Source organism: Phoca vitulina, unplaced genomic scaffold (genome assembly GCF_004348235.1).
Source record: "Phoca vitulina isolate PV1807 unplaced genomic scaffold, GSC_HSeal_1.0 scaffold7, whole genome shotgun sequence".
Lineage (NCBI taxonomy): Eukaryota > Metazoa > Chordata > Mammalia > Carnivora > Phocidae > Phoca > Phoca vitulina.
Window position 1 is genome coordinate 35,524,768 of NW_022589710.1, and position 17,619 is coordinate 35,542,386.

The 17,619-nt window shown below is 39.5% G+C and overlaps 1 protein-coding gene across 3 annotated transcripts in view; it reads right to left on the minus strand.

Moving 5' to 3' along the window:
• Positions 1–17,619, minus strand: part of PPP2R5E (protein phosphatase 2 regulatory subunit B'epsilon) — a 144,403-nt gene that overhangs the window by 54,156 nt on the left and 72,628 nt on the right. For all 3 annotated transcript variants that reach the window (XM_032405269.1, XM_032405270.1, XM_032405271.1), the window contains one exon: positions 12,074–12,270. In XM_032405269.1, coding sequence (XP_032261160.1) covers positions 12,074–12,270 — 197 coding nt within the window. The remainder of the gene's footprint in view (positions 1–12,073; positions 12,271–17,619) is intronic.

The following is a 17,619-nucleotide window of genomic DNA, read 5'->3' on the forward strand; positions in this document are numbered from 1 at the left end:
ATTAATAGGTCTTAGTGTGAAGCAAAAGAGAAAGGAAAGCACATTCTGGATCTTGAGATCATGAATACAGAAGTCAGACGAATGCCTGAAAGTCGTCATTTCACCCAACGAACAACACAAATCGGTACCCCCCAAAAAAGTCAGCATTAGAACTCAAGGTAGCGCAAAACTGAATCCGTGGCACGAGGCTCTTCTCTCAATAATCACTGCTCTGTCCCCTCTCCTACTAGGACTTCGGTTTCCAGGGCACTAGGATGTCCTTAATTCCACTTTTTCCAGTTATATACAGAGCAGTTCTGACATCTCCCTAGATCTCAAATTCAATCTAGTCAAAACCAATCTCATCCTCATTGACCTCCACTTCCCTCTAGAATTCTCTTACCTTCTTCATTCTAAGCCTTTAGAATTTTCTTTAACTCTTCCTCTCCTGTATCTGCTTTAAATCATTTTATTTATGCCTTCACAATGGCTCTTCAGTGCTACTGTGGTGTTACTTTTTTGGAAACAGCTTAAATGTCCCAAAACAGTTAAGTAGACAATCATATATCTCCATAATGGAATATTAGGTAGCCATTAGAATGTTTTTTAGATTTACTTAATTACATGAAAACATGTTTACATCACAATGCCAAAGAAAAAAATTTTTAATTAAAATCATATAATCATATATGCTAAGCAATAAAAATAATATATATTATTTTTACTACATATATGTGTGTGTGTGTATATACATATATATATATATATATATATATAGTAAGCTCAGTATGATACAATTTACATATATAGTAAGATTGGGGAAAAAATGTTTAACAAGAAGAAAAAGGAAAGGAGCACAAGGAGATTTTCCTGAGTGATGGCAATCTTCTAAATCTGCAGTTATGGCTATATGAGTACAGAGAATTATTAAATTCAATGAACATTCACTGCCTAAGACCTGTTCTTAAAATCTGTGTTGCATGTTAAGTATATCTGAATTTTTTTTTAATTTAAGGGAAGGCCTCATTTAAAAAACAGGCTAGACGGAAACTGGCTAAAATGTGAACAATGATTGCATTTAAATAATGAAACTATAGATAATTTTTTGTCCTCTGGTTTTAAATTTTCTTTGATGAGCACAGGAGAAAAATATAAGAGATGGGGAGTTCCTTTATATATTCTTCTCCATTTCCTCTTTCTTTGCCACCATCTGACTAGATTAGGACAACAGCCCTCTGCCATCAGCCATCCTGGGGTAAATCTGCCAGCCTTAAACCTCCTTAAGGGAGCTGACAGAAGGGTATGGACTTTCTAGGTGGGGCTGGAGAAAGAAAAGTAAGAATATCGTTTACATTTCCTCTCCTGTTCAAAAACCTTAGCAGCTCCCTGTTGCTGTCTATAAGATTAAGTCTAACCTCCTCTACTTAGCTTGCCAAGACCTCTGTAATCTAGACTCATCCCCGCCTCTCCCCCTTATTACTCACAAATCCTAACCATGAATGCTCCACTCCCATTAGGCTTCTATTACAAGACTAAACTTTGCTCAAAATAAGAAGCAACTTTTTACCTGTTGAAGTGGTGACCATAACGTTAAATTAATTCTCTCTAGAGTCTGTTAGCCCCACACAAAATCATCACAGAGAAATGGTATTTCACACACAGAGACAACTATATTACACTGTCTCCAAAATTGGAAATGTAGCAGTGAATCCAAAAGTGAAGATTGTTGTTATTAAATCTTAGAATCCAAAAATAGAGGTGTAAACACTGCAATAGTCATAGTGCTTACTGTGTATAAATACAGAGCAGGCCCTCGTACTGGCTGGTGTTTGCAGTCAAAGCACGCACGCCCCACACGGAGCCTAGCCATGCAATACCAGGTTTTTGCCACATCTCATTGTACAGGTCTTCAGTCCTAGAAAGGTACTAACTGCTAAATTAAGTGATTTCTGTAAGAACCAAAGTGCACAAGTTGATAAAACAGTAACAACATGGGGATTTTTTGAGGACACATATATTCTAACATCTGCTTTGAACACTTTATGGTTCAAAATTAGCTAACACTAAAGGAAAAATTAAACCTCTTAAATATTGAATTTAAAAAAGCACACAAAGCACTTGAGGCTTCTGATGCTCATTTCCGGCAATTGAGTATGTGTCCTTATTTGAAATCACTAAAAATAAACAGGAAACTGCCCAAACTGTCACTGTCCCTTATTCTGTATGTGTCTCTGTGACCCTGCATTAGGAAAACAAACCTTGGGCTAGCTGGTGAGTTATGAAAATAAAAATGCATCTGAACTAAAAATATGATCACAGATTAACATCTTTACCCATATAGCTTCATAACAAGTTGAGTCAGACAGGCCACTCCAAGGGAGAGCAAGACAGACAACCCTCCCTCAAGGACCTCACGGAGGCATGCTGGCCTCATCTTAGAAGGGAGGCTGGTGATGGGTATTAAAGAGGTCATGTATTGAATGGAACACTGGGTGTTATACGCAAACAATGAATCATGGAACACTACATCAAAAACTAATGATGTAATGTATGGTGATTAACATAACATAATAATAAAAAAAAAGAAGAAGAAGAAGGGAGGCTGGAGTGCGGGTGTTAAGTGCCTCAGAAAAAAACCAAGAAAGGGCTCTAGGGACAGGAACTGCCCACTATCCCTGTTAGCTTCCATTTTAAATGTGGACTTAAAGAGCATTGCCAGGGCGCCTGGGTGGCTCAGTCGTTAAGTGTCTGCCCTCGGCTCAGGTCATGATCCCAGGGTCCTGGGATGGAGCCCCACGTCGGGCTCCCTACTCTGCGGGAAGCCTGCTTCTCCCTCTCTCACTCTCCCTGCTTGTGTTCCCTCTATCGCTATGTCTCTGTCAAATAAATAAATAAAATCTTTAAAGAAATAAAAATAAAAATAAAGATCATTGCCTTCTGATTATTTACCCCTCAAGTAACTACTCTTACCTTCCCAAACAGGGCAAAACAGATTCCCCACTTTGTACATGATGGCAGCAGAAATACGGACTCAATTTTCCAGCACCTTCTCTATTGTCTAAACTCAACACATTTTTCTAACTTTTCTAGAGAAGGCCAGAAGTCCCACAAAAGGAAGAGGCCTGCATTATTCCAGAAGTGTTCTACCCTATTCTCATAAAGACCTTAACTTCTTCAGGAAGGGAAATTCCACAGTATTTCAAAGCAGCTCATTTAGCAGTTAACACTATCTGCCCAGCCCCCACTCCCTGTTTGTTACCTACATTTCTGAAGAGTCAAAGAAACATTACATTCTCCAATATAGCTTGCTTATCCATTTTATTAAAAGATAAACTTGCTCTCCAACTTACCAAATAGTTATAACCAGTCCTAGTTTTATTCCAGAACAACCTCTCCACTATGTGTCACCCCTTGCCCTCCTGGCACTGCTTCTCCTTGCCCAGGACCTGCAGCTGCCTTGGGCTCTGGTCTTTCTAGTTTTCCCTTCATTGCTCAGCCAACCCCCACCTTTCTCTATTCATCACTGTAACTGCATTTTAACTCTAGAAGTCCCTTATCTTATCCTCACTTTCCAGAGGCAACTTCCTCCGCAGAAGTCACTGGATAGCATATTTCTTCTTGTTTTCATCTACAGATCAAGTTTGGCTTTTCACATTGGTCAGAAGCCAACTACCTCCTGGAAATGACCTGCTCATTGTTTTCTTGCCAAATTCTTGCCTCAGGCATTACCGTCTCTGAGAATTCCACATCGAAGACACTCATTTTCTCCGGCTTTTCCTGCTCATATGCATCACAGAGGTAAAACCAGCTTTCTCCTTAGAGAATCAAGTAATAAATCCCTCCCTCTCTCATTTCTGTCCTTGGTAGAGAGACGGCTGAATGAACTCCATAAACTAACAGCAAGTGCTAGAATTAGCCAAGACCCACTTATATACATAAACCACAGGCAATATTACCCAATCATTTTATCATACATTTTTCTTAGATTTTTTTCCAGAAGTATTCCTTACACCGCTAACCATATTTTCAGTTTTGAGGTTAAATTAAAAGGTAGGAGAAAAGAGAAACCAAAACTTGAATGCAGTACTGTAACTCATCCTGCAAAATTTTGCTGCCAGCTTCAGGGAAGAGGGAAAGAAAGAGGGGGAGCATTCTCCTTAGAGTGAGATGATAGTATTGGACACATCAGCGCTAGACAAGTCACAGCTGTCAAACAATTTTAAGTATATTGAAAACTCTGAACAATCTGTAAAGCAGTTAAGCCAGAAGGACTACAGCTTGTAAATGAAGCAAATAGCAATCATGAGTAGTTCAGTTGCTTCCTGAGTAAAAACCCACTCCTTAGCACATTTAAATTAAAACGAAACACATTAAAATCCCTGTCAGATTCCTTAAGAGAGAATGTGTGCAGGAGAGAAATGGTAAATTATTAATATAGACATGAATAGGCAAGTATATCAGGAAAATTTGTATTTTGGTGAACTAAGGGTGATATATATACCCATGTATATATAATTATACACATACAGGCACATGCAGATTTATAGGGTCCTCCAAAAAAATTAAAAAAAGACTTGAAAATGAAATTTCCCACAGAGAATTAAAAGTTTAAGTCTACAGTCAGAGAAAAAATATGGGAAGTTACCTTAAAGAGACAAAAAAAAAACAACCCACACCCAAAAAGCCTTTTAGGCTATCAAGACTTCATTGTAACCAGAAAATCTGATACACCCATCTAAAGAAAAAGGTAAGTCTAACAGGGGTGCTAAAGGTACTATCATGACTAATGACAGCGATAATGACATCACAACAACCTTATAAAGTCACAGTGGGGTAACAAGCTTTAAAAAGGTAAAGACTCATCTAAGATCCCAGCTAAGTAAGTGGTAGGACTGGGCCCAGGTCCGTCCATCTACACCACTCACCCAGGAAAGACAACAAAAAGTAGGCTGTACACATGTAAGTGCTTCCAAGGATTAGGGGCCATTATGGAGATGGAGGGATGTTCAAATCATCTAACTCCCTTGCTCCAAATTGAAGCTAAGCAAGCAACATAAGGATGCCTTGGCTCTAAGGATTAAGTATTTTACTACAAACTTTGTAAATTGTGAAACTATTATAACAACCTACCAAAACTGACACAAGATGAAACAGAAAATCTAGAGTCAGACACGTATTTAAGAAATTGAATTCACTACCAGAAGAAACCTTCCAACAGGGAAAACCACAGGCCCAGATGGGTGAAATCATTCTAACAACTTCATTTTTCATCTTTAGTTACTGCCATAAATGGGAAGACCCTGCTTCTTTCCAATCTTACCTTATATTGTCCGAGAGAGCAGCATTTAGCAGAGCTGCATGTGTGGTAAAATCAAGCTTAAACCATTCTGGATCAGAAATGTCTTTGAATATTCCATCAAAAGCTATGGATCTTCAAAATACCACAAAAATACACAAAACACTCAAAATTCTGCAGTCAACATCAGAGGATCCACTAACCCTATAAAACCAATCTAAAGACACCCTAAGATGCTAAATGAATATTAGAAAGGGAGCATTAACCAAAGAAGTACAGTACTATTAAGATTTACAGCCATTAAGGAAAGGACAAAGTGCCTGCTGGTTTCTCTACCCCCTGAAAAATTACAAATGGTAACAATCTGCTCCTAACCTTGAGCAGGAAATTCTTCCTGATCTCATTCTAAAAATGTCTTTTGATCATCTTCATTATCATAACCTTAAATTCTAAGTACCAAGAATTCTTTACTTTCTAATTTAATTCTCATGTCCTATCTTTTAGACTTATCCTATCCTCAAAATTTACCAATAATTTCAGTTCCTAGATGCCTTTCCCAGGTATCACTCAACTCTCTTCCATTATTTATACTTTCAATAGTGTAAACAGCCCATCACCACATCACCCCCACCACCACCACCACCACATGGGTCAGATCATGTCTCCTTTGAGTCTGAAGAGTCACCTCAAAGGCAAATTCTGGCCAGGATGTATGGTTACATTCCTTATCAAATACCAAAAGATGAAAAATGGAAATTTCATATTCCCCCCTGCTAGTTATCATTCCCAAGGCTACTTTTAGATAGTTGTTATTTTATGAAAAGAAACTCTGTCCTTCAGGCAATAAAGTATGTAGTGAAGTTAACAAAGCACTACTAAAAGTCTGTGTAGGCAGACTCTGAGACCTTTAATTGCAACTTCATAATTTTCTACAAAACCGTATTTTTCTATTAAGAGGTGAGCCAGGGCCGTGATTTCCAGTTAAGTCAAAGGATATATAAAAGATAAAAGACTTAAGATAACCAAATGACAGGGTATAATTTGAGAGTAGGAAAAACAAAGCTAATGGTGGCCAAGAAACAATAATTAGGACTCAAGGAAAAACTTCAAGAGAAAAGAAGAAAAAACTGTCCAAAATATTTTATCTTAAAACTATATTACCTTTGGAAAAATCACATACTCTACGAATTGAGGTATACAGGAATTTAACCACAGATTAGGAATGGGGCAGACTTTGAAACCAGTAAGTCATAAGGACAAAATATGAGAATAATACCAGCAAACAGCCAGTGCAACAAGGTAGACTTTCTGCAGGAGAGAAATAAGATTTTATTCTAATGAAGATTCCATCACCATACATGCAATCACTATCTACAGTTATAATCTCAACTTCCTTCTACTTCACGCTCTCCTCAACCCACTAGGTCCCACCTGCAGCGCCGCACGAGAGCCCAATGATGCCCCCGTACCACCTGAAATTCCAGCATTGTTCTTTTTTCTCTCCTGCCCTCCCCCCATACTGATAATTACCAATCTTCATCTCCTGCTTTCCACATCCAGGTCTCCCATAACCTCCAAGTCCACACATCAAAAGTCAACTCCTCAGCTTCCGTCCACACCCTGCTCGCCCTCCTGCCGTACCTTTCTCAAACAACAGCACAACAGACCCGCTAAACCGCAACGCTATCCTAGACCCCCTCCTCTCTCTCGCACTCCAAACACCCACACAAATGCCAAGTGGCTTCAATTTTACCTGCTAAGTGAGTCTCAAATGCCATCCTTTCCTCTCCTTCTCTACTTCCACACACCTATGCTTGCTTTAGGCCCTCCACAACTTCTCTACAGCAACAGTTCCCCAATCGATTGCTCTCTACCTTCAATTTCAGCCCCCTCCAGTCTCTGGCTCGCTGCCATCACAACAGAAACCTCACCGTGTCACTCAACTGCTTCAAACTTCTCAGTGGTTATGCACTGTCTGTGAGGTTCTTTCAAGATCTGGCCCACATCTACAGCTTCCACTGCCACCATTCACCTCCTCCCACTTCCCAACACACACACACACACACACACACACACACACACACACACACACAATGCTATAACAACACAGCACTACTGTGTTTCTCTGAATATATTATGGGGTTTGGAAATTCCTTTGCATCATGGAATTCTCTTTTTCATTTTCAACACTATTTCAGCCACTTAGAAAACACGCATTCACCTTTTAACACCCTACGGAGGCTTTACTCGGTAAAAAGCCTTCCTTGACCATCTCTACTTACCTCTGACTAATCGCCCCTCTCTCTACTCCTTCCTTGCCTTGTACATGCTTCTATTAATGCACATATGACATTTTTCTTATTATTTCTTCACGAGTATCCCTTCTACCTGATTTTGAGTTTGTTGACAGAGCGGGGCCCCTGCCTTTTTTTATCATCAAAATTTAAAAGTGCAGTTCTAAGTCATTCAGTAAACTTTACCTGGAGGTTCACTAAAATAATGTCTTCACCAATGAGATTTCATCTCATACTTGAACTATACCCAAAAGAGACATTTTTGAAAAGGAAGATGTGCAGATATAAACAGTATAAAACACAGAGAATTCGAGTTTGGGGCGGGGGGCAGGGGGAAAGCACAAGATTACTGGGAGAGCCAGAAATTCTAAAAAGTCTTTCAAATGGATGCATGGCAACAGAACCAAAAAGAAAACATTAGCATAATGTGGTAAAAATACTGCCTCAAGGACAGAAGCCTGACACTTGAGATGATACAAAGCAGAATGCGCCAAAGCCTAAAAGAACTACAAGCCCTGATTCTGGTTTTTCCATCAGATATGCCCTCATGAGAAATATATACCTAAGCAACTAGTATGGATGCAGAATCCATTCTAACTTTCTTAGACTGTACTGACCAAAAGAGCTGATAGTCTTCAGAGCTGGAAGGTGGAGGCGATTGTCGTCAACCCCCTCCATTTACAACAGGAGAAACTGGGGCTTGAGAGAAATTACTTGCCCAAGATCTCACCACCAGTCAAGTGGAAGATGAGAAATGAGGAGAGTGACTTCCACATTTTCTGTCTGGGGCTCTCCCCACTACCCCACACTACTCTTCTGCAGGTAAGTTAGGTGCTACATTGGTTTATTTTATTTACACATAAAGAGCTCTTTTGCTTTCTTAATTCTAATAGCCTGGAGGTGGCATCCAGACTTCATTTAAATGCTAAAAATGGCTTCCACAACTCATAGATTACTTTTATCTGTCACTCTTTTCTTGCCCTAACAAGATATGAACTCTCAAAGCATAGGTCCCATCAGGTTAAATCAAAGGCTTCTCCAAACAGTGCTGACACCAGAACATGTCATCACGAGTCCATGACCCATCCTAGTTTATAAAACCTAGCTATCATTTCATTGATACTTCACTAAAAGCACCACCATTTCCTTCACTAATCCTAGTGAAGCAGTTGCACTTTACAGTAACAAGGCAGACGAGGTGGGGACAGTGACATACGTTCCACAGACAGGATCATCTTGGAATTGCAGGATTTGAGCACCACCAAGGCAATGGACTATACCACATCCAGTCGACAGCATCTTAAGTCCACAAACAGGAACTCTGGGTTCCACCAAAGATTGTAAAATCAAGTACATAATTACAGAATTATCAAAACAGAATAATAGTATTATTGACTGAATGCCTGCCATGTGTTACAGACTATTTTAAGATCTTTATACACATCGTTACTGCCAACCCTCCCAAACAGCCCAAAAGGGCACGTGTGATACAAATGAGGAAAGTGGGCAGTGGCAGCACCAAATACACAAGGAGCCTAAGAGGTGGCAAAACGGAAGGGAGGAGAGGACACCCAGTGGGGCCTTGGGTCCAGCCCTTCTCACAGAGCAGTAAGCGCCCTGCTTGCTAGATTGTACGTGTATCTGACGTGGTGAGAACCTTGATGTACGAGCAAAGCACAACAAGTTTACTTAGGCAGAGTATTTACGGAGCAGGGTAGGAAGGACTATGGCCACCGTTCCCCTGATCCCATGTACCTCTCAGCACCACACAAAAAGCGAGGGCCCCAAAGATGGAGGGCTCCTTCCAAAGTCATGGAGCAAGTTAAGTGTGGCCAGAGCTGGCACTTGAACCCAGGTCTGTGTGGCTGCAAACTCCTTTCTCTTTCTACTCTCCCCCACTAGCTCCTGCTCTGTAAATGCCCCACATTACCTAAGAACCATGTAAAAATAATAGCTACAATTTCACAAATCATGAGATATGAAAAATAAATTACACCTCTGAGAACCCTAAACTACCATCTGGAAAATGAATTTTCTAATGCCCTAGGATAGCATGTGTGCTACAGATTTAACACCTCCTAAGGTCGGCTCAAGCATATTTTAAAACACACATTCACACACAACTGACAAGAGACTTTAAAAAAAAAAAAAATCTGGTAGGGGACTGGGAGAGGGTAGCAGAGAAGGGAAAACAGTCTCCTTTAAAAGAGCAAAGCTGGTTTAGATCCAAGCTAGTTTCATAAAAATAAAAAAAAAATTTATTACGCCAAATACTGGGTTTAAAAACTAAATATAATCCAATGACATTCAATATCTTAATCATAATTTGAGAGCCTGGAATGCTCACATTTAAGAGAGAATTCATTCACTCATTCAAAAAACTCCAGGTAGGCCTGTGCTAGGAGGTATTCCAGAGGCCACAAGATGAGTGGGACACAGCTCCTGCCTAGAAGTGCCTATAGTCTAATTAGAAAACACTGGACAAACACATGTGGAAAAAATTAAAAAGCAGCAAATGAACAAATTCCAAAAGGCCGGATTGCCAAGAAGTGGAAGAACTGAAGGAAGGAGACAACTCAGGGCTTTTTGGGCAGCAGTGGTAGCACTTTAAGCCAAGTCTGGGAAGAAAGGGGAGAATCAGAACTAGAGGCGGGGGCCAGGTAACACATGAAGGTCTCTGAAACAGCGGAAAAAGAAAGGCTATTAAAAAAAAAAAAAATCAGTAAATATACAGCTGTTCTCACAGAAGGGCAAGCTGACATGTATATACATATAAGGATATTCATGGGATACTGGTTAAATAAATTATGGTGCCTCCAACAGTGAAATATTACGTAGCTGTAAAACTGAATAAGACACCTTGATGTGTACTGATACATATTATATATGGATAAGTAAAAAAAAAAAAAAGCAAGGTACAGATAAGTGTGTACACTATGCCACTACTTGTGTATTTATACTATATGCTCGTATATGCTTACCTATTCGTGGACTATCCATGGAATGATACAGAAGAAGGAAGTTATAAACAGTGGATACCTCTATTGGCTGAGAACCCAGGTAGATGAGAACCAACGGGCCTTGCTCTGCAGAAACTAGATGGACTAGAGTAAACCCTAAATATCAGGTTAAGAAGTTTAGATAGCATGCAAACTCTAGAGCAGGGCTTCTCAACAACTACTGACATTTAGGGCCAGATAATTCTTTTTGGGGGGGCTGTCCTGTGCGGCATAAGAAGTTTAGCTGCATTCCAGCCTCTCTCCACGGGATGCTGGTAGCACGCCCCTTCCACCCCTGGTTGTGACTGCCAAAAACGTCTCTAGACATTGCCAAAGTGCCTTGGGAAGCAAAATCACCCCTGGTTGAGAACCAGTGCTCAAGAGCTACAATGTTAAAGTTAATCTACAAAATATTCTGCTACGATATTCTTGCAAATTAACAACAAATGCAATATACATTCAGATATAGATCTGAGGAATACACTGGACGTTGTTTTGAAATGATCTTCATACATCAGTCATTGTTTCTCAAGTTATGATAATTCACATCCCTTCCCAAATCTGAACTATTCACTTTTAACCACATCTACTCCACCACAGATGTCTCTGTTCTGTATTTGTTGAATACAAATGATACAAGTTGAACTGAAAAGCTAGACAGATTTTCAGCAATACAGAGAGAGTGGGCCAGATTCTCCAAAGGGCTTCCCAGTGGGGCACTGACCCTTCTGGATCTCTGCAGCACAATTTCACCAGTCAGCAGAAGAGCTCCTCCTCCCCCAAGAACACGTACTCTCTAGATCCAAGAGCTTCTGGGATGCCAAAGAAGGCAATCTTCCCATAGAACTCTATCAGAAAACCATATTTTGGCTCAGCTTTTCCAAACTAATATAATTACTGACCCAATAAGAACACAGTTACTTCCATTATGCTAATAATGTTTCTCCTCATAACTCCTAATGACCACACAAAGTACAAGACACTGTTCAAAAATAATGAAAGACATCACCCCTGATTTCAAGATTATAAAGACAATGATTAGTTTATAAAGCCAGGACAGGCTTTAACTAGATTCTACAAATCACAATTTTATTAAGGTTAAAGCCATTTCTAATTTACCACAATGAACAGGGAGGAAAAAAAAAAAATCAAGACATCCAACAGGCTTGAATATTTTTCAAACACAGATCTACAACTCGTGTTGATTCTCCTGTGGCTTTTCTTTTCACAATGCCAGAAATCCAAGAATACCTGGCAATCTTGGCTTCATATTTTGAAGTCATTGATTCTTCCAGTACTGTTGTAGGTGAAAAGTTCTGGATCTCATTCTCCTGAAATCACACTCTTCAAATTCTAGTATTGTTCCGACTACTTTAGTTTAGCTCTCAGAAGGCTGGCTCTCATTTGTGGAGGTGACCTCCAGTGACCTGACTCTGCAATAAATACACCTGTGAGTCGCTATGGAAGGTGCTTAAAAGTGTCCGCGGCGAAAAAAAGAAACTCACCATTCTAACTACTTCAGGGTAAGTCTGCTCTGTCAAACAGCCTCTGCTTATTGTAATGTAGTCCACCAGTTCATTAAGAGTGGAGCGCTTGTATTCTTTCATTTTAAGATCAGATAGCGTGTCCATGAAGTCAAAAATGACACAGCACTGCTGAAGTTTCTTTAGGAACAGTTCAGGCTGCTCTGAGGATGGAACGTCTAAGAAAAAAAAAGGAAATGGTGTAAGTCTGTCATCAATTTCTAGGTAACAGGAATTCTCTGTGAAAGTTACTTCAAAAGCAAGCTCAAAAAAATAAGAATTCACATGACAACAGCGTTCTTTTTAACAATTACACGTGGGCAGGAGGGGATACCACAGCCACTACTTCAGAGACCTTGTCTTTGAAAACTGCATGGTACCAACACAATGGACAGCATTTGCTATTCCACAACCAAAGATTGACCAAAATCCCAAGAGCCATTAGACAGTTGAAGCACGTTTTAACCAAAAACACCCCCATGTCGAAACCCCTGAGCCAAAAACACTGAAAAAGGTCAAACTTCCCATTATAAGGTAAAGCCAGAAGTTGTCACTGTTGGTTTAAATTAGTTTTACTAAAAAATTTCAAAGCAGAAATGTCAGTAAATTCATTTTAATTTCATGCTGACATCCTTGGTATTTAAAGCAACTGTTGTATGTGTGTGTTTATATTTTTTGTTTTGTTTTGGCTTGACATCTATGAAGTTTCTTTGTCAAAGAAACTTGAAAAACCAACAAAATGAAGTAATATCAATTCTCTCAAAAAGAACACACCAGTAATGGGACAATAAGAGCAAACTCTACTTAAATCTATGCTCTCTCTTTTGACCCATCTTATTCCCTTACAGTGGGAGAAAACCACTAGCATCTTCATTAATATGTTCTCAGAATAAACATCTGTTCTTTTCCCACAAACGGCACATGAGACATTTGGTTTGGTGTCATTTCTAAAAACTAGATAAAAATTTTAGGTTAAAATTCCCCGGTTAGAATGAAAACCTGATCTACAGCTGGACTTGAAATACACCAAGCTGTGGACAGCCCATTCAATTCCTGTTTTATTTTCACTACTTTATTCCCCACACTGGAACTTCTCTGCAAAGGCAATGAAATTATGACCAGAGTAGGCTCTTGCCTTCATCCAAGGTGATTAACTCATCAATCCTCAAAACATTCTTAGAGGTAAGCATTATATTATTATTCTCCATTTTTCCAAAAAGAAAATTAGAGGTAGTCACTGAGGTCCCACAATGAATGAGTTTCGGAGCTGGGCACAGTGCCCAGGTCTCTAACCACATTTCCACATTCCCTTTGTACTACTCAAGAAGGACTTTAACAATGTTTGGCCAGTCACTTGCAACCACCCTCAGTTGCCAGCCTCCCAGTAAATGCTTTACAGCAGCCGTAAAGCATGGGCCACCTAGTCTCTGGAGGTAAGTGCAACAATTAACAGCACCCACCTTACAACCACCAGCAGCCCCAGCAGAAGGGAGTGAGAGCTAGGCTCCTATACAAGGGTCCACATGACTCCTCTCTTCCGCCCTCTTCCCCTGCTCACATCCCACAACCCAAGCGCTAGCCCAGGTACCCAGGACCTCATAGATAATTCCCCCAAAACACTGACATCAACTTTAAGGTAAACCTAGATAAGAGGGAACAGGACACCTGAAAACATAGGATTTCTCTACCAGATACAAGGGAACAAGAAATACTCAGTATTTTTGAAGGTATACAGAACATCACTGCTAAAAACGAGATGTAAATTCAGAAATTATTCTTAACCAGTATGTTTCCCCTCCCACCACCACCCCCATAGGTCCCCAAAAGCCTAATTAATGTATCTTAGAATAAAAGACTTTGAGATTTGAGTTAAGCTGTGAGATGTCTTAATCTATGCCCCTATACTTAATCACTTTCAAAAAAAAAATCTAGCTTTAGACTATAAGAACTAAATTTAGTCAGACCAAGCTTTCTCTTTAATTGCTACCTGCTTCAGGTGTTCAAAATAAATTAACTAATTTTAAAAAAATACTAAACGAGGCTGCTTATGAACATAGCTATATATCCTTAACCAATGACTAGTTACATGCATAGGACCATTATGGTTAATTATTGAAGTCTTGTAAGTTCTAAATTGTCTAGACCCCATACCTCAAAGCTGAATGGAAGTTCTGATGCTGCATAGGGAAAAACAATCTTATTCATGTAACATTAAGGCTAAAATCATTAGGAGAAATTGTAATTAATCCTCTTTTTGTTACAGTAACTTTAATAAAGCTTAAAAATAAGACCATCTAGGGGCGCATGGGTGGCTCAGTCGTTAAGCGTCTGCCTTCAGCTCAGGTCATGATCCCAGGGTCCTGGGATCAAGCCCTGCATCAGGCTCCCTGCTCCACGGGAAGCCTGCTTCTCCCTCTCCCACTCCCCCTGCTTATGTTCCTGCTCTTGCTATCTCTCTCTCTCTGTCAAATAAATAAATAAAATCTTTAAAAAAAAAAAAAAAAAGGACCATCTACATGGAGAACTGTATAACTCAGCACATATGAATTATGAAAGCATCTATAAATGATAGCCCTTCCTCCAAAAAGCAAACCATCATTTAAGTAGTGACAACAATGATTAATCTTTGTGGTCACTGCAATAATACTCAAGAGGTTCATCTATTTGGCTATTTTAAAAATTCAGGCAATTAACATTTAGTCTTTTGTTGCTGTTGTTGTTAGGCAGTTGAAATTTATTCTTTATCCAAATTGATGTAATGTCATAGGCAAATGTGAAGCTGGCTATCCATCTGCCTAATGGAATAATGATAATAGCTTACATTTACTAAGCACTTTGGGTACATTTATTATGTACTATTCTAAGCATTTTCACATATTATATCATTTAATCCCACCAACAATTCTATGCAGTAGGTACTATTTCCAATTTAACAGATGAAAAAAATCAAGACAAAGAAATTCAGTGACTTGCCCAGAATCATACAGTTAACAAGCAGTGGAGACAGGATTCAAACCCAGGCAGACTGGCTCCAGAGCCAGGACTCTTCACCACTGTGCAACAATCAAACTCAATATAAGGCAAAAGGAATATCACATTTCATAAAACAGGGTGTGTGCAGAGATAAAAAGAGAAAGAACACAGAAAGAAATCAACCAATTAATCTCCAACATGCCCCATTCATAATGGATCAGGCTGAACCCCTTCTCTATCTCCCCTCTAGCCCATTCCCAAGATTAACACATACAGCAATAAGCTATTCTTTATCCTTTATCATAGACTAAATTCTTCTAAGATGATCGTCTCTTCTCTCCTTTAATTAAAGAACTGAAGTAATCAAGACAGACTGAAAGAAAAAGAGTGGGGAGTGTTCCTCAAAGAACCAATTCCATTACGGCAACAATTTAAAAAAATTTTTTTCATTCTCACTGAAGGAGAACCTAAATCAGTCTGCGCAAAGGGCTCTTCTTGTAATGTCTGGCTCTCGGATTGCCTCAAATAGCTATGCTGCTCCCAAACTCCTTGCCTTCATCTCGCTAATCCCAGTGAGATATGTAAAGGGGTAATGTGAAAATGTACAACAGGCTAGGATCAGGGAAGAAACACTTGGAGTAGTCCAGAATGTTTCAATGATATAAGTTTAATGTCTATGGAACCAGTCCCAGGAGCAGATAATAAATATCTTTGTCAAGAAACATTTATAAAAAGTATCAGGCACTAGGCCATAAAGAAAATACCATAAATGATAAAAAGAAGAAATGAGGCAATACATTTTGAACATGAAGCACAAACACTAGATTTTAACAATCCAAAATGACCCACCTCCCAAATCCAAGCCACCTGAAAATCTAAACACTTCTAAAGTAACTTAGATTGGGGGGCGGGGGGGAGATTAACAGTCATGGAGAAATGAATGTAACTCAGAAAAATTAAAGGTCATCTCAGAATCCCAAAGCAGACCAGGCAGTGATGCTTGTGTCATCTCTCTTCCAATGGAAACCTCTGGTCTACGCAGGCCATCCCTAACCCCCGGGAGAAGAATTCCATAGAATCATGACCATAAATAATGAGGAATCAATAAGTGGTTATATAATACCATGAAGGTCATTAGCACAACAACCCATCCATCCAATGTTAGTATTTGTTTAAAGGGGAGATAAATGAGCCAACTATCATAGCTTGGTAAGATTCATACGGTCAGATTCTACTGCTCCAGAACTACTCTTAAAAATTAAGCTGATTTCCAGAATATGTTTCTCACCCAAGAAAATAATGTAGTAACCAGCTAAGTGGTCAATCCACTTGGCAGTTACATTTCTCACTGTACTGTCCCTCTTTTTCCTTTTAAGCATTAGGTATTTTCTCCCATATGCCTTTTCTTAATTTTTTTAAATTTTTTTTTTTTTAAGATTTGATTTATTTGAGAGAGAGAGGGAGAGAGCATGTGCAGAGGGAGAAGCAGACTCCCCGCTGAGCAGGGAGCACGATGTGGGACTTGATCCCAGGATCCTTGAGATCATGACCAGCTGAAGGCAGCCGCTTAACTGACTGAGCCACCCAGGCACCCCTCCCATATGCCTTTTCTATTACCATCTCCCAGCATCCTCTTATCAATTCTCATCAATAAGCTGGGGAAAATGACTCACTTCCAAGGTGTTCATACCAAATAATTTTAAAATTTACAAGTACAAGAAGGAGTGGGAACATGGATATAGAATTCAACAGTAGAGGGAAGATGAAAGTTCAAATTAAGAGACAAAGATTCTCAGGGCACCTGGGAAGCTCGGTTGGTTAAGAATCTGACTCTTGATTTCAGCTCAGGTCATGATTCAGGGTTGTGATATCAAGCCCCAAGTCAGGTTCCACACTAGGTAAGATTCTCTCTCTCCCTCTCCCCCAACCCTTCTCTCTCTCCCTCAAAGAGAGAGAGAGAGAAAGATTCTCCTTGTGTCTCAAGAACAGGCAATAGGAGCTATATACATTTTAGCCACAGCCCAACCCCCCACACACACACACATTAATGCACACATGCACACACATACACCTCTCCTCACCCTTACTATGATTTCAAGGGCTGGTTGTTTATTAGATGTTTGTCTGTAATTGGCAAAAGCAGCTCATTCCACCCTAGTGAACAGCTTCCATCATTCCATCCCATCTAATGTTTGGGGCACAGGATCATGGATCCAATTATTGGCCCATCTTCCCTCGGGGCCTGACTCAGTCAGGACTTTGCAAAGCAAAAAGTAGCAAAGGTAGAAGAAATAAAACATAAGCTAGGTGTCCTTTGCGTCTGGTGCTCTAAGACTCCATTCAACTTAAGTTGTTGAAAATCAGAATATTAAATCCACACTTGCAAATAGGCCAATCAAATAAAGAAGGCCCACATCATTATAACATTTATTAGCTATGTCATCACAGGAAAAAATGCAAATTGATTTAGAAAAAATAATGATGTAGGCTGATAACTTATCAACACACAGACTGTTAAAATGGATGTGGAAATATAGTGAATAAACATTTATATA